The 22,365-nt window shown below is 40.8% G+C and overlaps 1 protein-coding gene across 1 annotated transcript; it reads left to right on the top strand.

The window, feature by feature from the left end:
- The first annotated feature begins 824 nt into the window (after window positions 1–824).
- LOC149462992 (interferon-inducible GTPase 5-like) lies at window positions 825–22,234 on the top strand. The gene is made up of 4 exons (XM_089676056.1): window positions 825–939; window positions 1,089–1,127; window positions 5,601–6,113; window positions 19,196–22,234. The coding sequence occupies exon 4, from the start codon at window positions 19,218–19,220 to the stop codon at window positions 20,397–20,399; it is 1,182 nt and encodes a 393-aa protein (XP_089532182.1). The 5' UTR covers window positions 825–939; window positions 1,089–1,127; window positions 5,601–6,113; window positions 19,196–19,217; the 3' UTR covers window positions 20,400–22,234.
- The last annotated feature ends 131 nt before the right edge of the window (window positions 22,235–22,365 follow it).

Genomic DNA, 22,365 nt, shown 5'->3' with positions numbered 1-22,365 from the left:
GATTTTGTCTTTAATATTGGTGATGGTGGCGTCATATGGCACTTATTTTTGCAAATTAAAAAAAAAAATAGCAGTTTCATGTTTTGCAGTTTTATTATTTTTTTACTGTTTTTAAAAAATGTTTTTTTTTTGGGGGGGGGGGCCCTAAGTACCTGGTCTTGCCTAGGGCGCAAAATAGTCTAGCACTGGCCCTGCATACCTCTATAGTCCCAGTCTGTCCAAAATACCCTCCCAGCAACAATAGGTGCCCCAGCAGCCAGCATTAACAGACCTTCCAGTAGTTAGCAACAATAGATTCCTCCCTCAATAGTAAATCTCTCCCAGGAACAACTGACCCCAAACCAGAAACACTAGACCCACCTGCAACAATAGATTCCCCCAGCAGCCAGCATTAGTAGGCCTAACAAGCACACCCCAGTATCCCTAGGTATTATATACAGTACATTCAGTGCAGAAGATGCCAAAACTGCATTCCCCCTTGTACCCGATGGAAAAAGCCCTGCAAAGAGGTATATATTTCCTATGCTGCTCAGCTTCATCTAGCGGCCATATTGCTACATGTTACTACTGCCCATTTGCACAGAATGAATATACATGCATATTTGCTGGATGACTGGCTAGGCAAATGTGTTATACAAGACCCCTTTGTGCATGAAGATAAATGTACCATTTTAGGTTTTTCACTTTTCTGCAAAGTCTTTTCTTAAAGAAAAGTTTTCAGAAGCTCTGTTTACTACTTCAGAGTCTCAGATCCATCACTGTAGGTCACAGTGTGTTTATGGAATAGGGTTCCTGGAAATCAGAATATTTTTTCTCTGTAAAGATGCTTTCAGTTTCACTTTCCGATAATATAAAGGAAGGAAATGCTGCAGATTCACACATTCACAATTTTCTGCCTACAGGAACAGAAAGGATATCTGACAGTGGAACTCTGAAATGGTAAGACTGCTTTACCATGCCACAGAGCACAGAGGTGGATTACCTTCAGTCCATCATATGTCAATCTATACATGACATTCTAACTTCACCTTTCCTTTATTTATCTGATTAAACTTGAAAATCTTTTTTTTTCTTTGCTTTCTTAACAGGGAAGAAGAATATCAATGTGTCAGAAGAGCTTCTAAAAGGTAATGCCTCTTCATCCTGCTGCTATGTAGTTGTATGGATTACAAGAGGTTGTGGGTTTATTACAATATGAGACAATCTGCATGTTGTATATTACAGCAAATCATTCTATATCGAAGAATTCTTAATTTACTTATGAAAAGACATATAAATGCCTCTTTCCTTTCCTTTCCTCTCCTTTCCTTCTCTTTCCCCCTCTTTTCTTTCCCTCTCTCTCCCTCTTTTCTTTCCCTCTTTTCTTCCTCTCTTTCTTTCACTCTCTCTCCCTCCTTTCTTTCTCTCTTTTCTTTCCCTCTCTCTCCATCTTTTCTTTCTCTTTTTTCTTTCTCTCTCTCCATCTTTTCTTTCTCTTTTTTCTTTGCCTCTCTCCCTTATCTTTCTCACTTTTCTTTCTATCTCTTTCCTTTCTCTCTTTCTTTCCCTCTTTTCTTTCCTTCTCTTTCCCTCTCTCTCCCTCTTTTCTTTCTCTTTCTTTCCCTCTCTCTCCTTCTTTTCTTTCCCTCTCTCTCCCTCTTTTCTTTCCCTCCCTCTCCCTCTTTTCTTTCACTCTCCCTCCCTCTTTTCTTTCTCTCTTTCTTTGCCTCTTTCTCCCTCTTTTCTTTCTCTCTCTCTCTCTCTTTCCCTCTCCCTCTTTTCCTTCTCTCTTTTCTTTCCCTCTCCCTCTTTTCTTTCTCTCTTTTCCTCTCTCTTTTCTTTCCCTCTCACTCCCTCTTTTCTTTCTTTCTTTCTTTCTTTCTTTCTCCCTCTTTTCTTTCTCTCTTTCTTTCCCTCTCACTCCCTCTTTTCTTTCCCTCTCTCCCCCTCTTTTCTTTCTCTCTGTATTTCCCTCTCTCTTTCCCTCTCACTCACTCTTTTCTTTCTCTCTATTTTTTCCCCCTGTATTCCTCTTTTCATTCTCTCTTTTCTTTCCCTCTCTCCCCCTCTTTTCTTTCTCTCTGTTTTTCCCTCTCTCTCCCTCTTTTCTTTCTCTCTTTCTTCCCCTTTCTCTCCCTCTTTTCTTTCCCTCGTTCCCTCTCTCTCCCTCTATTCTTATTCTATTTCTTTCCCTCTCTCTCCCTCTTTTCTTTCTCTCTCTCTTTCCTTCTCACTCCCTCTTTTCTTTCTCTCTATTCTTTCCCTCTCTCTCCCTCTTTTCTTTCTCTCTTTATTTCCCTCTCTCTGTCCCTCTCACTCCCTCTTTTCTTTCTCTCTATACTTTCCCTCTCTATCCCTCTTTTCTTTCTCTCTTTTCTTTCCCTCTCTCTCCCTCTTTTCTTTCCCTCGTTCCCTCTCTCTCCCTCTATTCTTATTCTATTTCTTTCCCTCTCTCTCCCTCTTTTATTTCTCTCTTTCTTTCTCTGTTCCTCTTTCTTCTTCATGGTGTACAGTATTTGTCCATGAAGAATAATCAATCTTCAATGCAATGTATGGAAAAAACTGATTCAACACTGATCACCTCTACATCCGATACTCACCTCTTCCTCCTCTGCCTGAATGGAACTACATATTCCCTAGGTTCCCAGTAGTGATGCAGCTGTTTACAGGCAGAAAAATCATCCTCCATACATAAACAAGATCAAATTGGTTTCCAAGTCCACCCTGTGGAGTGATTTGTTCTTCTTCTAGTAACCTCATTGTTCTGTTCTTTTTCCAGCTGGATGTTGGGTGTATATTCAGGCAGCTCAGGCCACAAGCATTCCAAGCAAGCTTAATCACAGCAGAGCCGTTCCTTGCTACTACTGCACATGATCAGCGTTTTGTTGATTGCACTCATCCCCCATCAGAGGGCATGTGCAGTGGCAGCATAGACAGCGACAGACAGAATGATTGTCCTTTGAGCTGCAGAAGTAAATGACAGGCATGGCAAAAGAACAGGCAGGATGGTGTTATTGGATTGATGGAGCGTAAAAAGCAATGTGGGCTCCATCCCCCTCCCAGATTGCACACATGGAGGATACGTCACTGCCTATAAGAATCTGCCTGGATTCACAGTTAAAAAGTCAAGGCAGTAGAATAATGAGAGAACCAGGGCACCCTGGGATAGAATAGAGAAATAGGTTCCGAGGTGTGCATAGCATTCCACAGGGAATGTTGGGTATGTTATAATTGCATGTAGAAATTGGAGTGGCTTAAAAGAAGATGATGAAACAAAACCTGTGTCTATTTCCAGTATACACTGCACACATATGCCACAGTCCTGGTACCCACAAAATACTGCTAATAGTGGAGAAGAAATGCCCTGTCAACAGTGTGCAGGGTAAATGTCCCTGTGTCAGTGGGAGGTAAAAAGAGGTAGGGGAATGCTGATGGTGGAGAAAAACAGTACTGGGAAGGGGGGGTTTGGGTAGTTGATGGTGGGGATTGGCAATACAGAAAGGGCAGTTGATGGTTGGAGGAACCAGTATAGTTGGGAGAGCAGTTGATGGTGGGGAAAGGTAGCACAGAGGGGGGGAAGTTGATGGTGGGGACCAGACAACACAGAGGGGCAGTTGATGGTGGGGACAAAGGGGGCAGTTGATGGTGGGGACAGACAGTACAAAGGGGGGGGGGGCAGGTGATAGTAGGAACATTGAGTACAAGGGGAAGGGCAGTTCATGGTAGGGACAGAATGGATGCTTGATGGTAGGAACATGCAGCACAGAGGAGGGTATTTGATAGTGGGGACAGGCAGCACAGAGAGGGAAAGTTGATGGTGGGGACCAAACAGCAAAGAGCGGGCAGTTAATGATGGAGACAGGCAGTACAAATCAGGGGGCAGCTGATGATGGTGGGAACAGGCAGTAAAAACCACAGGGGGGGCAAGTGATGGTGGAAACAGGAGTAAAATTGAGAGGGGCAGTTGGGTAAGAAGAGAGGGGCTGCTTGATGATGAGTGTAGCTGGCCAGCTAAGACCGGTCCTAGGTTGCTAATATGGTTCACATATATGTGTATACGAAACCTGCCAATAACCTCAGTACAGTGTATATGTGCACATGTTAAGGCCAAAAGCAAAATCATTGCTGTAATTTATGTCTTTGAATGTTATATGACATTTATATATTCATTGTGTTAGCAGAAGCAGAAAAGGAAAATATGCCTTTAAGAGTTAGCATATAGGTGAGCCAATCATATCCAGCCTCACACTGTACAGATCCTTAACCAATCCCAGCCAGTTTCACATTTCTGCCTGTGTAAAACTCCCTGCTAGGATTTTCTAGGTTCACTTGCTCACCAGACAGAAGAGGAAACTGACAAGTTCCAGTCAGAGAAGCTCTATGGAGGCAGAGAAGGCCAAATAGTTCCACCGAAATAATCTAACGACATAAGCCAACGAAATAATCTATCGAGATAAGCTATCGAATCAACCCAGTGTAAAGTAAATACGAATCAAGTCACTGTAGAGTAATCAAAATATACAGAACAAAATAAGTTAATATAATCCACTGAATTAAACTACTGTAAGATAAATGAAACAAGCCATTGTAAGCAGTGTTATATGAAGAAGATTGAAGTTATTAAAGAAGTTAACTAAAGTATTTGGTGTGCTCTTTAAACCTACTGCATCCATAGAGCGGCATTGGAGGAATTACAGAGTAAAGTCAATCCAATCAAACAAAAGAAACAGCAATTGCATAATTTTTCTAATGCCACAGCGCACAAGGCACTACAAGTGCTGCGCCTGCCACAATGAGGACTTGCAGCACAGAAGGGGGACATTGATGATGAGGTCAGACATCACAGAGGGAGGCAGTTTATGGTGGGGACAGACAGTACAAAGGGGTGGGGGGGGTTCAACTGATGTTGTGGACTGGGAGTACAAGAGGGGCAGTTAATGGTGAGGACAGGCACTACAGAGATGGTTGTAGATGATGGAGAACAGGCAGCACAGAAGAGGAAGCAGTACACACAGGTTCTAGGCTCTATGATTATTTTGCCTACCCCTGCTGTGCCCCTGCACTGACTATGTGCTTGAGCTGTACTTTCAGGATTGGGATGCTGCTCTTTCTTCTGCCTTGGTTCAGGTGGGTCCAGGGTGACACTAGGGTCTCAACATCCACATTCAACATTTCAGCTTTTTCCCCTCTCTCCTCTCCCAGCTACTGTATGTTGTCCAATCAAGCATCAGTGAAGGACAAAGTGAGGGGAATATAGCATCTTAAATGCTTTGCTGAGACTGAGCAGATACTGAACCTTAATGGTGCCGCCATGCAGGGCTACATTTGGGGACATGGGCTACAACTGGGGACCCATCTAGGCACACTTTCTATCTGGATCTGAAAACTGAAGCACCAAACCAAGGTGCTAGAGCCCAAATTAGATTTTATTTCAAAAGTTTAGAAAGATGTTACAACCAACGCATCTTGTCTCTTTCCTTGACAATGTGTGGCACTTGAAAAACATTGACTGAAGCGTACATTTTAAAAAAAATATTTTTATACAGATTAGTTGCTTGTATAAATTAATGTAGGTTATATGTGGTTACTTGAATCTCTGACCCAATAATGTCTATTCACAGGGCTTCTTTTCCAGAATCGGTGCAGGAACTCCCCCTCTCCGAGTCACCGCTTGTCTCCATTCCCTACCTACCTTCGAGCATCATCCTTTGGTTCCACTGCCTACCCACCTACCAGTACCACCCCTTTTAGTGAATACAGAACCAAGTATCATTTTGTGGTGTTAAGCAATTTGTATGGAATTTACTAAAGAAAACGTAAAGCAGTAAGATACCCTGCTGCCAGCAACAAAAGAATCCCCAGCAACAATAGACCCACTCCAACAACAACAACATACCCCCATAAGCAACAACAGATCTCCCAGCAGCTAGCAAAAACAAACCCCTCCCAGCAACAATTCACCCTTCAGCAATAATAGACTCTTCCCTCATCAAGAGATCCAACCAGAAACAATAGATCCCCCAGCAGCCAGCATCAATAGACTTTCCAGCACTCCTTGCCATTACATACATTCAGTGCTGGAGGTGCCATAACTGCATTCCCCCACGTTCCCACTGAAAAAAAGCCCTAACTTGGTGAGTATGCTGTTCTCTTGTGACAGACCATAATACAAGACAATTTTCAAAAGATGCCTGATTGCAAACAAGATCTGCAAACTGTTAAACTAAATTTATAAAGCATGATAAGAATTGGCTTCAGCTCAGTTTTCCACCCGTAGAACTCCCAGTGCATTTCGCCCATGTGAGGGTCCCCCCTCTCAAAAATTAAAACTCAGCAGGTACAAATATTGTAGCTGCTGACTTTGAATATTAGAGCACTGTCCAGGGATCCAGCGGTGTCCTCACCCAAAGCCGATTCTTCAGGCGGCTGTCGGGTGCTAGTGTCTCCATCTTGACTAAGGGAAACCATCAGTGAAGCCTTGAGATTTCACAGCTGGTTTCCCACTGTGCATGCACCAATCTCGCTGCGCTTTGTAAATGAGCCGCAGTCTTATGAGAACTGTGAAATGTAAATCCAGAGGGCTGAGGGGGGAAGGAGGGGGGGGGGCAAAAACTAGGTACCTGCTCCCCCCCCAAAAGGTACCAAATGTGGTCCAATTTTGGGTGGGACTCCACTTAAATCATAGAGGCCTCTATAATTAATCCCTACATGGGCAAAATGCATTGGGTGGGGTTCCTCTATGGGTGGAGAACTGAGCTGAAGCCAATCCAGTGCACTATGTTCAGGTTATCATTCCATGTATATTCGGTCCTTGGAGATATATACAGATCTAGCAAGGTTGTACAGCACCTGCTTGGAACCATTGTATTTCAACACATTTGAAGATTTTAAAATGACAAATGAACCCACCCTAAACCAGGGAATACCCTGAATATTGTTGAATATTGTGCAAAGAGTAAAATGAGCAATTTTTGGGTATATGTCAGATCAGACCTACATTTACTAAATGATAAATAGTATATTAACACTGAGTAATACATAGAATAAAAAGTACAGTAAAACTCTTCTCCCAAGAAATGTTGTCGACAAACACAGGTAACGCAATTTTTTAAGCATCAAATGTTGGAAGAAAATAGTGTGAAATTCAATCTTGGCCCAAAACTGGGCAACTGTTTGTTGAATCATGTCATTGAATTGAATGATGTCAATAATGTCATCATGTCATTGATAAATAGTAGACATGTGCGTTTTGTTTTGTTTTCGAATGTATACAAATCTCTGAATGTGTATAGTAACGAATGTCAAGGAATCCAAAACAAAAATATAATGAAATTAATGAATGCATTCGTTCCATTAAAGTATTGTCACATGATGTAATAGTACTGTAGTTCAGGCCCATGGGGAAATTAATTCAATTTTTCGAACTTGTTGCATAATTTGGATTTGAATAATGAATGGATCTGAATTTCATTCCAATCATTAACTACTTGCCACCCTGCCACTGTATATATACGTGTGCAGGGCGGCACTGGGGCGCAAAAGCACGTTTTAAAACGTACTCCGCGCTCCCAACGTTTTCGCGGGCAGGGAGCGCGCGCACTCCCGCCAACCCGCGGGTGACACCATTCGATCCCGGAGGGATCAATCATTAGATTTCAGCCAGTAATGTCTGGCTGAAATCAGATGATCGGTCCCTGTCCTATCCTGTCCTGTGTTGACATTTACACAGGACAGGATATGATGTCATTCTTCTCTGCCTGGACACATTCCGTTCCAGACAGAGAAGAAGACACAGTAAACGTGAGTAAAACACTACACATTTACAGTTAGAACACACCTAGGTCACATTTAACCCCCTGATGCCCCCCCCCCAGTTAACCCCTTCACTGCCCTGTCACCAGTGTCACTGATCAGTGAAGCGATTTTTACTGATCACTGTATCAGTGTCGCTGGCGACTTCCGATAGTGTTAGTGCCCCTCCCAGATAGTGCCAGTTTGCTCGCCAGTACACCAATAATCCCGTTTAACCCCTTAATCTCTCCCCCCCCCCAGTTAACCCCTTCACTGCCCTGTCACCAGTGTCACATATCAGTGAAGCGATTTTTACTGATCACTGTATCAGTGTCGCTGGTGACTTCCGATAGTGTTTGCGCCCCTCCCAGATAGCGCCAGATTGCCCGATAATACACCAGTAATCCCGTCTAATCCCTTGATCCCCCCCCCCCGAGTTGACCCCATTACTGCCCTGTCACCAGTGTCATTGATCAGTGAACAGATTTTTACTGATCACTGTATCAGTGTTGCTGGTGACTTCCATTAGTGTTAGCGCACCTCTCAGATAGCGCCAGTTTGCCCGCCAGTACACCAGTAATCCCATTTAACCCCTTGATTGCCCCCCCCCAGTTAACCCCTTCACTGCCCTGTCACCAGTGTCATTGATTACAGTGAACAGATTTTTACTGATCACTGTATTAGTGTCACTGGTGACTTCCGATAGTGTTAGCGCCCCTCCCAGATAGCGCCAGTTTGCCGCTAGTACACAAGTAATCACATTTGACCCCTTGATTGCCAGGAACACGCTTACTTGCATGCTAAACCTCCATTGCTAGTATAGTGTCTGATTGGATCAATGTCTTTGATCAGATCAGCGCTATACCAGCGTTCATATTACTATAGTATCCCCAAAAACGCAGCGTTAGCGGGATCAGCCCAGACACCTGCCAGCACCTGCGTTTAGCCCCTATGCCCCCCCCCCCCTTCTCCCCCAGCAAGTGCAGTGTCAGTAGATAACTGTCACTTGATACATCTTACACACAAAACCGCAGTGTTCACAGAATCAGGCCTGATCTCTGTTAGCACTTGTCGGTAATTTTTTTGTAGCGGTTCAAGCAGTCCCTGACAGCCTAGCGCTCTTTTTCCCGTGAGTCGCACTAGGCACCTGTAAATTTAGTGGCCAAAATGTCCAAGCAAAGGTACTCTAGTGAAGAGGCCTATAGGATTCTGAGCATGTCAAGTGAGAGCGAAGGGGAAGACTCACTGGCAGAATCAGGCTCAGAATACGAACCTATAGACAGCAGCGGCACTCTGACAGATAGCTCAGATGACGAGGAAGAGGTCCCTGCTAAGATCAGGTGCACCCAATACCATTCCCAGGTTGAGGAGGTGGTACAAATGCATGATGACTCTCCTATGCAGCAGAGTGCCAGTACTAGTGCCGCACTACCTTTTGGTGAACTGGCGAGCACCAGCGGCCTAGTACATCCTGGTCGTATACATACCAGCACTGCAGTATCACTTGGTGACGTGGCGAGTCCCATAAGTGCAGTACAAGCTGGTGCGGTGGCGAGCAAGTAGTGTTCCGCGGCCACCAAGAATTCGCAGACAGGCCCGTAGAGCTCCTAGTATCCTTCCAGATGTGCTTGCAAATCCTGATTGGCAGCCCACAAATTCTGAAGCAGACTTACTCCCCCCATTCACTGCCCAACCCGGAATTCAGGTGGAAACAGCAAATTTAAATACTCCCCTTGATTTTTTTGAGCTGTTTTTCACAGATCTTTATGCATTGATTGTGGATCAAAGCAATTTATATGCACGACAATATATCGCCGCCAACCCAAATTCATACCTTGCCAGACCATTCGCATGGAAACCCATTACAGTTTCCGAATTTAAAGTTTTTTTGGGCCTAACCCTCAACATGGGCATTAATAATAAAAATCAGTTGCGGTTGTATTGGTCCACAGACCCGCTTGTTCACATGTTCGTGTTCTCTGCTGCCATGGCCAGGCATAGATATGAGACGATAATGCGTTTTATGCACTTCTATGACAACACACTCAGTCGTCCTCGGGGTGACCCTGAATTTGACCGGCTCCAAAAAATTCGGCTGCTCGTAAATCACAACCAAAAATTTGCAGATGTGTATACTCCCCATAAAAACATCTGCATCGATGTGTCCCTCATTCAATATTCTGGCCGCCTTCTAATCAAACAATATCTCCCCAGCAAGCGTGCCAGATATGGGATCAAGATGTATAAGACCTGTGAGAGGGCAACAGGCTATACATGTAAGTTTCGGATTTACGAGGGAAAAGATAGTCATTTGGAGCCCCCCGGATGCCCAGACTACATGGGGAGCAGTGGCAAGATAGTTTGGGACTTGGCGTCATCCTTTTTCCATATGGGGTACCACTTATACGTGGACAATTTTTATTCAAGCGTGCCACTATTTAGACATTTGTTCAATCTGGGAATTTGCGCATGTGGCACTGTGCGATCTAATCGCCGGGGCTTCCTCCAACGGCTTGTAAATACCCGTCTTAAAAAGGGGGAAAAAGCCTGCTTGAGAAATGAAGAATTGCTCGCAGTGAAGTGGAAGGACAAACGGGATGTTTACCTCCTGTCTTCCATTCACGCAGATACAACCGTCCAAATTACCACGGCAGGTGGTGTTGTTGAGAAGCCCCTCTGTGTCCACGATTATAACCTTAACATGGGAGGGGTGGACTTCAACGACCAGATGATGAAGCCGTACTTAGTTTCCCGAAAAGCCAGACGCTGGTACATAAAAGTGTCTGTTTATTTATTTCAATTGGCTGTATATAACGCTTTTGTTCTCTATAAAGCAACTGGACATAGTGGATCATACCTAAATTTCCAGTTAGAGATCAACAGGGCCCTTTTGTATCCAGAAGGTGCTGTGCCCCAAACCCCTATCCCAGATGCAGTTAGCCGTCTGCATGAGAGACATTTTCCCGATACCATTCCTGGTACCCCAACCCAAAGAAGACCCCAAAAAAGATGTTGTGTCTGCAGCAAACGTTGAATTAGGCGTGACAGCCGCTATTGTTGTCCCTCCTGTCCTGGCCAACCTGGCCTCTGCGTCAAGCCCTGCTTCCGCCTCTACCATACACTAGTTGACTATTAGTATAGGGTACAGCACGGCACAGATCAGGGCACATTTACACAGGGTCTCGAAAGATGTTAGGTAGTCAGGAAACTGGCTATCGCATTTGGAGAGACCCTACCAGCTGTTTTAAAAATGTTTAAAGTTTGAAAAAAAAAGTAAAAGAAAAAAAAAATTTAAAAATACAAATCCCCCCCAAAAAATAAAAAAATGTAAAAACCAAAAATAGCTATAGTTTTTTTTGTTGTTGTCATTTTTGTGATTTTTCTACTTTTATTGTTTTATTGTTACTGTTTTATTGTTAACCATTTCTGTTTGCAGGAATGCTTTCAGCTGCAGCACTGATCTGTTTATTCTGACAGCAACAGGAACTTGTTCTCAGAAAAGACATAAGTCAGCGTGGGCAGCACTGTTGGATGAGATTTTTCATCCGCAGTTAGAAAAAAGAGAATATATGGCAAAGCATGGGGGCCTGGGGTGGCCAGTGGGTGGATGGCCCCTATGCTTCAGCATATATATTTTATATTTGTTTTCACATTTCATGTGTGCCCACCATTAGAAGTGGGTTGATGCAGGGAGGTTTCTAATGGTGGGCATACCACCACACACTTTTCCTTGCAGAGATATTTCAATTATAAAGTTTTTCTATTGAGTTTATGTTTTATTGTTAACCATTGTTGATTTCTTTGCAGGAATGTCAAACTTCAGCACTGACCTGTCTATTCTGACAGCAACAGAGTCTTGCTTTCAGAATAGACATACGTAGGTGTGTGCAGTGCTGACGGATGAGAATTTTTCATCCGCAGTTAAAAAAAGAGAATATATGCCAAAGCATGGGGGCCTGAGGTGGCCAGTGGGTGGATAACCCATATGCTTCGGCATATATATTTTATATTTGTTGGCACATTTCATGTGTGCCCACCATTAGAAGTGGGTGGATGCAGGGAGGTTTCTAATGGTGGGCATACCACCACACACTTTTCCTTGCAGAGATATTTCAATTATAAAGTTGTTTTATTGAGTTTATGTTTTATTGTTAACCATTGTTGATTTCTTTGCAGGAATGTCAAACTGCAGCACTGACATGTTTATTCTGACAGCAACAGGGTCTTGCTTTCAGAATAGACATAAGTAGGTGTGTGCAGTGCTGACGGATGAGATTTTTCATCCGCAGTTAAAAAAAGAGAATATATGCCAAAGCATGGGGGCCTGAGGTGGCCAGTGGGTGGATAACCCCTATGCTTCGGCATATATATTTTATATTTGTTGGCACATTTCATGTGTGCCCACCATTAGAAGTGGGTGGATGCAGGGAGGTTTCTAATGGTGGGTATACCACCACACACTTTTCCTTGCAGAGATATTTCAGTTATAAAGTTGTTTTATTGAGTTTATGTTTTATTGTTAACCATTGTTGATTTCTTTGCAGGAATGTCAAACTGCAGCACTGACATGTTTATTCTGACAGCAACAGGGTCTTGCTTTCAGAATAGACATAAGTAGGTGTGTGCAGTGCTGACGGATGAGATTTTTCATCCGCAGTTAAAAAAAGAGAATATATGCCAAAGCATGGGGGCCTGAGGTGGCCAGTGGGTGGATAACCCCTATGCTTCGGCATGTATATTTTATATTTGTTGGCACATTTCATGTGTGCCCACCATTAGAAGTGGGTGGATGCAGGGAGGTTTCTAATGGTGGGCATACCACCACACACTTTTCCTTGCAGAGATATTTCAATTATAAAGTTTTTTTATTGAGTTTATGTTTTATTGTTAACCATTGTTGATTTCTTTGCAGGAATGTCAAACTGCAGCACTGACATGTTTATTCTGACAGCAACAGGGTCTTGTTTTCAAAATAGACATAAGGAGGTGTGTGCAGTGCTGACGGATGAAACTTTTCAGCCGCAGTTAAAAAAAAGAGAATATATGCCAAAGCATGGGGGCCTGGGGTGGCCAGTGGGTGGATGGCCCCTATGCTTTGGCATATATATTTTATATTTGTTGTCACATTTCATGTGTGCCCACCATTAAAAGTGGGTGGATGCAGGGAGGTTTCTAATGGTGGGCATACCACACACTTTTTCTGGCAGAGATTTCTTCTCTTTTTTTTTATTCAGCCCACAGGCTGCATAAAGAAAAAAAGAACATAGCATATACACCCAACAAGGACCAGCGACGTACTGGTACATCACTGGACTTTGAATGGTTATACCAGGGTGATGCCTGCAGCTGCAGGCATCATCCTGGTATCATTTTTTTTCAGCCGGCAATGGGCTTTCATGTAAAAGCATTCCTAGTGGTTAATTAGCTGCAGAATTGCCTTTACAAGCAGCTGGAGAAAATGCCCCCCCCCCCTCCCTGAGATAGCATTAAAAATGATTAAAAAAAAAAGGGACAGTGTAAAAATAATTAAATAAATCAGAAAAAAAAAAAAAGAAAAAAAAAAAAAAAAAAGGACCCTCGCCCATCTGCGCACACCTGCGGTCATGAGCGTTGACCCTGTGCCAGTATGGAAACAGCGATTGCACCATGCATGTGAGGTATCGCCATGAATGTCAGATCAAGGGCAGTAATTATAGCTCTAGACCTCCTCTGTAAATCTAAAATGGTAGCTTGTAAAGGCTTTTAAAGCATTGCCTATAGATAAAACTTATGCAGTTTGTCGCCATTGCACGGGGCATGCGTAATTTTAAAACATGTCATGTTTGGTATCTATTTACTCAGCATAGCGTCATCTTTTATATCATAATAAATAATTGGCCAATATATTGTGTTTTTGTGCATTAAAAAAAAAATTGCGTTTGAAAAATCGCTGTGTAAGTAATATGTGAGATAAAAAATTGCACCACCCACCATTTTATTTACTAGGGTGTCTGCTCTAAGAAAATATATAATTAGAGATGAGCGAATCGAACCAGGCGAAGTGGAATTCGTTTCGAATTTCAGGAAAAATTCGATTCGCGTCGAATCCGAATATTTGCATAATTCGGGTGCGCGAATCGGATTTTTCCCGATCAGCCGGCAAAAGTGTCCCTGCAGAGAGCTCCGCTATTTCTGACAGTTCTCTGACAATTCCTTCACATGTACAGCGGTTGAAACATTGTATCTATTTGTTTCCATTTACGATACAGATGTTTTTATTCAGAAATAAATAGATACAATGTTTCAACCGCTGTCAACCGCTGGAACTGTCAGAGAACTGTCAGAAATAGCGGAGCTCTCTGCAGATACTCTGCTGTACTGGAATACTTCTTCTTTTCATTCTTCTTTTCATTCTTCTCATTCTTCTTTTCATTCTTCTTTTCATTCTTCTTCTCATTCTTCTTTTCATTCTTCTTCTTCTTTTCATTCTTCTTTTCATTCTTCTCATTCTTCTTTTCTTCTTCATGAAAAGAAGAACGAGAAGAAGAATGAAAAGAAGAATGAGAAGAATGAAAAGAAGAATGAAAAGAAGAAGAAGAATGAAAAGAAGAATGAGAAGAAGAATGAAAAGAAGAATGAGAAGAAGAATGAGAAGAATGAAAAGAAGAAGAAGAATGAAAAGAAGAAGAAGAAGAATGAAAAGAAGAATGAGAAGAATGAAAAGATTCTTCTTCTTCTTCTTTTCATTCTTCTTTTCATTCTTCTTCTTCTTTTCATTCTTCTTTTCATTCTTCTCATTCTTCTTTTCATTCTTCTCATTCTTCTTCTCATTCTTCTTTTCATTCTTCTTCTCATTCTTCTTTTCATTCTTCTTCTTCTTTTCATTCTTCTTTTCATTCTTCTCATTCTTCTTTTCATTCTTCTTCTTCTTCTTTTCATTCTTCTTCTTCTTCTTTTCATTCTTCTCATTCTTCTTTTCATTCTTCTCATTCTTCTTTTCATTCTTCTTCTCATTCTTCTTTTCATTATTCTTCTTCTTCTTTTCATTCTTCTTTTCATTCTTCTCATTCTTCTTCATGAAAAGAAGAATGAGAAGAAGAATGAAAAGAAGAATGAAAAGAAGAAGAAGAATGAGAAGAAGAATGAAAAGAAGAATGAAAAGAAGAATGAGAAGAATGAAAAGAAGAAGAAGAATGAGAAGAATGAGAAGAAGAATGAGAAGAATGAAAAGAAGAATGAGAAGAATGAAAAGAAGAATGAAAAGAAGAAGAATGAATGAAAAGAAGAATGAGAAGAAGAATGAAAAGAAGAATGAAAAGAAGAATGAGAAGAATGAAAAGAAGAATGAAAAGAAGAAGAAGAATGAAAAGAAGAATGAGAAGAATGAAAAGAAGAATGAAAAGAAGAAGAAGAAGAATGAAAAGAAGAAGAAGAATGAAAAGAAGAATGAAAAGAAGAAGAAGAAGAATCTTTTCATTCTTCTCATTCTTCTTTTCATTCTTCTTCTTCTTCTTTTCATTCTTCTTTTCATCCTACTTCTTCTTCTTCTTCTTCATCCTCATCCTCATCCTCTTCTTCTTCTTCTGAGGATGAGGATGAAGAAAAAGAAGAAGAAGAAGTAGGATGAAAATAAGAAGAATTCCAAGCCGGCAAAAAGTGTATCTGCAGAGCTCCTCTATTCTGCAGATACACTTAGAGGAGCTCTGCAGATACACTTTTTGCCGGTTTGGAATTCTTCTTATTTTCATCCTACTTCTTCTTCTTCTTCATCCTCATCCTCGGAAGTAGAAGAAGAGGATGAGGATGAGGATGAAGAAGAAGAAGAAGTAGGATGAAAATAAGAAGAATTCCAAGCCGGCAAAAAGTGTATCTGCAGAGCTCCTCTATTTCTGACAGTTCTCTGAATGTCAGTGAATGTCAGAGAACTGTCAGAAATAGCAGAGCTCTGCAGATACACTTAGCGGAGCTCTGCAGATACACTTTTTGCCGGCTTGGAATTCTTCTTATTTTCATCCTACTTCTTCTTCTTCTTCTTCATCCTCATCCTCTTCTTCTTCTTCTGAGGATGAGGATGAAGAAGAAGAAGAAGAAGAAGTAGGATGAAAATAAGAAGAATTCCAAGCCGGCAAAAAGTGTATCTGCAGAGCTCCTCAAAGTGTATCTGCAGAATAGAGGAGCTCTGCAGATACACTTTTTGCCGGCTTGGAATTCTTCTTATTTTCATCCTACTTCTTCTTCTTCCTCTTCATCCTCATCCTCTTCTTCTTCTTCTGAGGATGAGGATGAAGAAGAAGAAGAAGAAGTAGGATGAAAATAAGAAGAATTCCAAGCCGGCAAAAAGTGTATCTGCAGAGCTCCGCTAAGTGTATCTGCAGAGCTCCGCTAAGTGTATCTGCAGAGCTCCGCTAAGAAATAGCGGAGCTCTGCAGATACACTTTTTGCCGGCTTGGAATTCTCCTTCTTCTCATCCTTCTTCTTCTTCTCATCCTTCTTCTTCTTCTCATCCTTCTCCTTCTCATCCTTCTTCTTCTTCTTCTCATCCTTCTTCTTCTTCTCATCCTTCTCCTTCTTCTCATCCTTCTCCTTCTTCTCATCCTTCTTCTTCTTCTCATCCTTCTCCTTCTTCTCATCCTTCTTCTTCTTCTCATCCTTCTTCTTCTTCTCATCCTTCTCCTTCTTCTCATCCTTCTTCTTCTTCTCATCCTTCTTCTTCTTCTCATCCTTCTTCTTCTTCTCATCCTTCTCCTTCTTCTCATCCTTCTTCTTCTTCTCATCCTTCTTCTTCTCATCCTTCTCCTTCTTCTCATCCTTCTTCTCATCCTTCTCCTTCTTCTCATCCTTCTTCTCATCCTTCTCCTTCTTCTCATCCTTCTCCTTCTTCTCATCCTTCTCCTTCTTCTCATCCTTCTCCTTCTCCTTCTTCTCATCCTTCTCCTTCTTCTCATCCTTCTCCTTCTTCTCATCCTTCTCCTTCTTCTCATCCTTCTCCTTCTCCTTCTTCTCATCCTTCTCCTTCTTCTCATCCTTCTCCTTCTCCTTCTTCTCATCCTTCTCCTTCTTCTCATCCTTCTCCTTCTCCTTCTTCTCATCCTTCTCCTTCTCCTTCCTCATCTCCAAGGGCATTTAAATTAAAGGTACAGTGTTCTGCACTAATTTAAAGGCTCTCTGAAGCCTAGAAAGCCTTTTTATAAGTTGAATTCGTAGCGAATAAATTCGCATCGAATCAAATTTCTTCCTCAAATTCGGCGAATCAGCCGAATCGAATTTTTGAATAATTCGCTCATCTCTATATATAATGTTTGGGGGCTCACTTTAATTTCCTAGCAAAAATACAGATTTTTTTAATGTGAACAAAAAGTGTCAGAAAAGGCTTGGTCTTCAGGTGGTTAGAAGAGTGAGTGATGTGTGGCATAAACTTCTAATGCTGGGCATAAAATGCCCCCACCCCTCAAAATGACCCCTTTTTGGAAAGTAGACACCCCAAACTATTTGCTGAGAGGCATGTTGAATCAATAGAAGAATTTATTTTTTTACCACAAGTTTTTGGAAAATGACAAAACAAAAACAACATTACACAAAATTGTCGTTGAAATAATTTATTGCTCACACAAACCATATGTATATGTGGAATTACTCCCGAAAATACATTCTGCTACTTCTCCCGAGTATGGGGGTACCACATATGAGACACTTTTTGGCAGTCTAGCTAAGTACAGGACCCCAAAATCCAATAAGCACCTTCAGGCTTTTAAAGGGCTTTATTTCCTCATTACACTTCCTGACTACCTATCACAGTTTCGGAGGCCCTGGAATGCCAGAATAGCACCTAACCCCCCAAATTATCCCTTTTTGGAAAGTAGACACCCAAAGGAATTTGATAAGAAGCATGGTAAGTATTTTGAAGATCTCATTTGTTGCCACAAGTTTATGGAAAATGAAAAAAGAAAATAAAAACATATTTTTTCTTTTCTTTTTCATATTTCAAAACCTTGTGAGAAAAAATGAGATCTGTAAAATACTTACCATGCTTCTTATCAAATTCCTTGGGCTGTCTACTTTCCAAAAAGGGGTCATTTGGGGGGGGTTTGGTGCTTTCCTGGCATTTCAGGGTCTCCAAAACTGTGTTAGGTAGTGGGGAAGTGAAATGAAGAAGTTACGCACCTTCAGGCTTTCAAAGTGGTCACTGGATTTCAGGCTCCTGTATGTGGCTAGGCTCCCAAAAAGTGTCACACATGTGGTATCCTCATACTCGGTAGAAGGAGCAGAATGTATTTTGGGGTGTAATTCCACATATACCCATGGCTTGTGCAAGAAATAAATCATTTAAATGACAATTTTGTGTAAAAAAAAACAAAAAAAAAAGTTTTTGTCATTTTCCCGAAAAAAAATAAATCTTCCATGGACACAATGGGGTTTATTTACTAAAGCTGGAGAGTCCAAAATCAGACTCCCTTCTGCATAGGAACCAATCAGCTTCTAACCTCAGCTTGTTCAATGAAGCTTTGGCAATGAAACCTGGAGGCTGATTGGTTTCTATGCAGAAGTGAGTCTGATTTTGCACTCTCCAGCTTTAGTAAATAAACCCCAATATGTCTCTCAGCAGATAGCTTAGGGTGTCTGCTTTTTCGAAAAGGGGTCATTTGGGGGTGTTTGTTCTATCCTGGTATTTTAGCACCTCAAGAGATGTGATGGGCGGTCAGAAAGTAAAAGCTGTGTAAATTTCAAATTATCTATACCATAGTTTGTAGACGCTATAACTTTCACACGAAGCAATCAATATACACTTATTGGGATTTTTTTACCAAAAACATGTAGCAGAATACATTTTGGCTTAAATTTATGACTAACTTTGAGTTTACGATATATTTTTTATAGCTGAAAGTAGAAAATATTGTTTTTTTTCAAAATTTTCATGTTTTTTTGCTTATAGCGCAAAAAATAAAAAGCGCACAGGTGATCAAATACTACCAAAAGAAAGCTCTATTTGTGTGAAAAAAAGACGTAAATTGTGTTTGGGTACAGCATTGCATGACTGCGCAATTATCATTTGAATTAGTGCAGCAACAAACAGCAAAAAAAGGCCTGGTCAGGAAGGGGGGTAAATTCTCAGGAGCTCAAGTGGTTAATTCAGATCCACATGTTGCCAGTTAATATTGTCCAAACAGCTCATGTCTGTTCTTGGTGGGATGGACTAGTGCCCAAAAATATTGAATCCGTCCAAATCAAATCCCTCTGATTCGATAATATAGTGAAAATATATCAATCTTCTGTAAAAACTGCTATTTTTTTTCAAATACACAAATATAAGAATCGAATGCTGAAGATACCAAAAGCATTCTGAAGCAACTTGGTTCAACAAAACGAATATGACAAAACTAAACTGTTCAATGAATGAATGTATCCAAAACAAAATGAAAAATGTACCTCTTTCCCTTTATTTTACTAGATTGTACAGACTAAATAAAAATATGGATTCTTCTGCCACTGAACAACTGAGAGAGGAGGTAATGGATGCTTTACGTAGAGGAAATCCAGCCGAAGCCTTTGATAAAGTCAAGAAATGTTTGGATGACTTGGATAACATCCCCCTAAACATAGCAATTACTGGAGAATCAGGGTCAGGAAAATCCACTTTCATCAATGCCATCCATGGTATAGGTGATGAAGAACTGGTATCTGCTAAAACTGGTGTGGTGGAGACTACTATGGTGGCAAATTCTTACTGCCATCCTAAGTATAAGAGTGTAACCTTTTGGGATCTTCCTGGAATTGGAAGCCCTAATTTTAAAGCCAGTGATTATTTAAATAAATTCAATTTCCAGCATTATGACTTTTTCGTTATAATGGCATCTGAAAGATTCAAAGAGAATCACATTATGCTGGCTGAGAGTATCCACAGCTTGAATAAAAAATTCTACTTTGTGAGATCAAAAGTTGACAGGGACGTACATGAGAGCCGAATTCGTAGACCTAAACATTTCAATGAAAAAAACATGTTGCTTTCCATCAGGGAGGATTGTGGTAATTCTCTCAAGAGAGCAGTAAGTCTAGACCCTTATGTCTTTCTTGTATCGTCTTTCAAACCACAAGACTTTGATTTCTCTCTTTTGCTGAAAACGTTTGAGGAGCAGCTTCCAAGTCACAAGCGTTACGTTTATCTACGTGCCTTGCCTAACATTTCCTCTGAGGCAATTTGCATGAAAGTGCAAGCTCTAACAACTGCAGTCCCTTTGATCGCATTGGGAGCCATTATAGGTTCCATTATCCCTGGGATTGGGCAATACTATGAGCGTTTAACCTTAAAGAGCCGTATTAGAGAATACGTAGAAAGTTTTGGTCTTGATGATAAATCTTTAGATGATTTGGCACAAAGGTCTGGTAAAACTGCTGATGATTTGAAAAGTTTAATGAAGTCCCCATTTGTCAAACATGAGATCACTGATGATCTTGTGTGGAATGAGGTGAGGAGAAGGAATAGCACTGCATTTATGACCAGTAAAGCTATTATCAGTTGGGTTCCAGTGCTAAGTCTTGTTGCTGGTAGCATGTCTGCTGCGACATGTTCTGAATTTCTGTATTCTGCAATGAGTGAGCTTGCAGAAGATGCTAAAACCATTCTTGAAGTGGCTTTTGGCTGTTCAGAAGATTGATATACATTGCTTAGTTAAGATGAACTCCAGGTATGGTTTGTATATTTAGCTTTGAACAATGTATATTATTATTATTCAGTATTTATAAAGCGCCAATAGTTTGCTCAGCGCTGTACATTACAATGGGAGACAATACATGACACAGTACAATAACAATACAGTGCGATACACAAGGGGTTCAAGGGCCCTGCTCCTTGGAGCTTACAATCTAGGAGGGAGGGGATAGTGGTACAAGAGGAAAAGCTGTGGGGGATGGAGTGGTAGGAAGAGTGGAGGAGATCGACAATTAGCAGGGGGCGGGGTAGGCTTCCCTGAAGAGGTGGGTTTTTAGTGTGCTCCTAAAGGAGAGGAGAGTAGGTGATAGTCTGATGGATGGGGTAGGGAGTTCCAGAGGATGGGCGATGCCCTGGAGAAGTCCTGGAGGCGAGCATGGGAGGAGGAGACCAGAGAACTGGAGAGTAGGAGGTCTTGTCCATACCTATGTGTGTTTAATTCCAATTAGTTTTCTGGAAGAAAATTTCCTTTTCAGACAATTGGATGTATACGAATCTCCGAATGAACACAGCAACGAATGTCAATGAATCAAAAAAAAAAAGTTATATCTAAATTGGCAAATGCATTTGTTTATTCAGATGACGTCGCATGATGCGACAGTAGTTGGCACCCATGGGGAAATAAATTAAATTTTCAAAATAGTTTGATAATTCAGATTCAGATAATGAATGGATCCGAATTTCGTTCCATTTGTTAATTCGGATGCACATTATGCTAGTTGATATTCTCCAATCAGTTCGTGCCATTCTCTTGGTGGGTTCGACTAGTGTCCGAAAAAATACATCTGATTTGATAATATATAGCAATCTTCCAGAAAAATGGCAATATTTTTCAAATCCACCCTGGCCAACAAATATATGAAATGAATGCTGAAGATAAAAAATAAATTCCGGAAAAAAAAATTGGGCCAACATAACAAATATGATGACAATAAATTTGAAATGAAATTAAAATGATCTGCATGCTCATGTTTAATATTTAGTCCTAATTTAGTCTCTATTTCTTCAGTTATGAAGAATTGTTTAAATTAATGAATTGTGAATATAACAAATTAAAATAATTGACCATTGCAGTGAAAGGGGTGGGCGGTGCCCTATGCAATGGTCATATATTTATTTGTTTGTTTGTTTATTTATTGTGCACAGAGTTGAGCTATGTAGACCCTATTCCTATAACTTGTTACTGGAATTTAAAACATTATTTTTTATATGTTTAAATCTGAAGCTTTCATTAATATAATATCTGGTGACCCTGCCATGAAGGTGCTTGTTCAGGAGCTTCCTGTTATAGGCCGAAACGCTGTCCTTGTCTCCCAATCATATTTTTGCATTGAATAAAAGCATCTGTACAGAGGCTGCAGGAGATTAATTAAAAATTATTACCAAAAAAAGGTGAAAATAACTTTGCTTAAAAAAACCCTAAAAAGATAACAATTGTTTATAATACACAAGGCGGTAGCAAACCAAATGTCATTAATTTTGAGTTTATCCGAACTTTAACTTTCTGTCTTCTGCCCAATCCCTGTGGATGGATATGTACCATGTTATCGGATATGTAGTATGTTATCATAGCTGGGGTGGACAGCGATATTACTCTGTGTGACATGTATTGTATATATTTGCTTGCTCATATTGGTGAAATACATTATACATTACACAAGTGCATGAAGAATGTTTATAAGCTTGAGAACTGAGCATATAACTAAAAATAAAATGGTGCTTTTGTGATGTGTTTATTTTATAAATATGCCCATGAATAAATAAAGATTAAACATTGATAAAGGATGGTTGTTTTATTTTTTTATAAACCCCCCTCCCCCCCCGTTTTACAAAGCGTAAAAAGTGATTGGACAATTGACTGACATTCTGTTCCATGATCAGGTGTGGGCAGTATTCCTCATTACTTCTATAGC

This window comes from Staurois parvus, unplaced genomic scaffold, assembly GCF_062004578.1.
Source record: "Staurois parvus isolate SC_StPar_1 unplaced genomic scaffold, SC_StPar_1.0 ptg000163l, whole genome shotgun sequence".
Taxonomy (NCBI): Eukaryota; Metazoa; Chordata; class Amphibia; order Anura; family Ranidae; genus Staurois; species Staurois parvus.
This window is presented reverse-complemented; position numbering and strand designations above follow the sequence as displayed.

Excerpts from the sequence above, each read along its gene's own strand:
- LOC149462992 (XM_089676056.1), top strand. The coding sequence starts at position 19,218 with ATGGATTCTTCTGCCACTGAACAACTGAGAGAGGAGGTAATGGATGCT.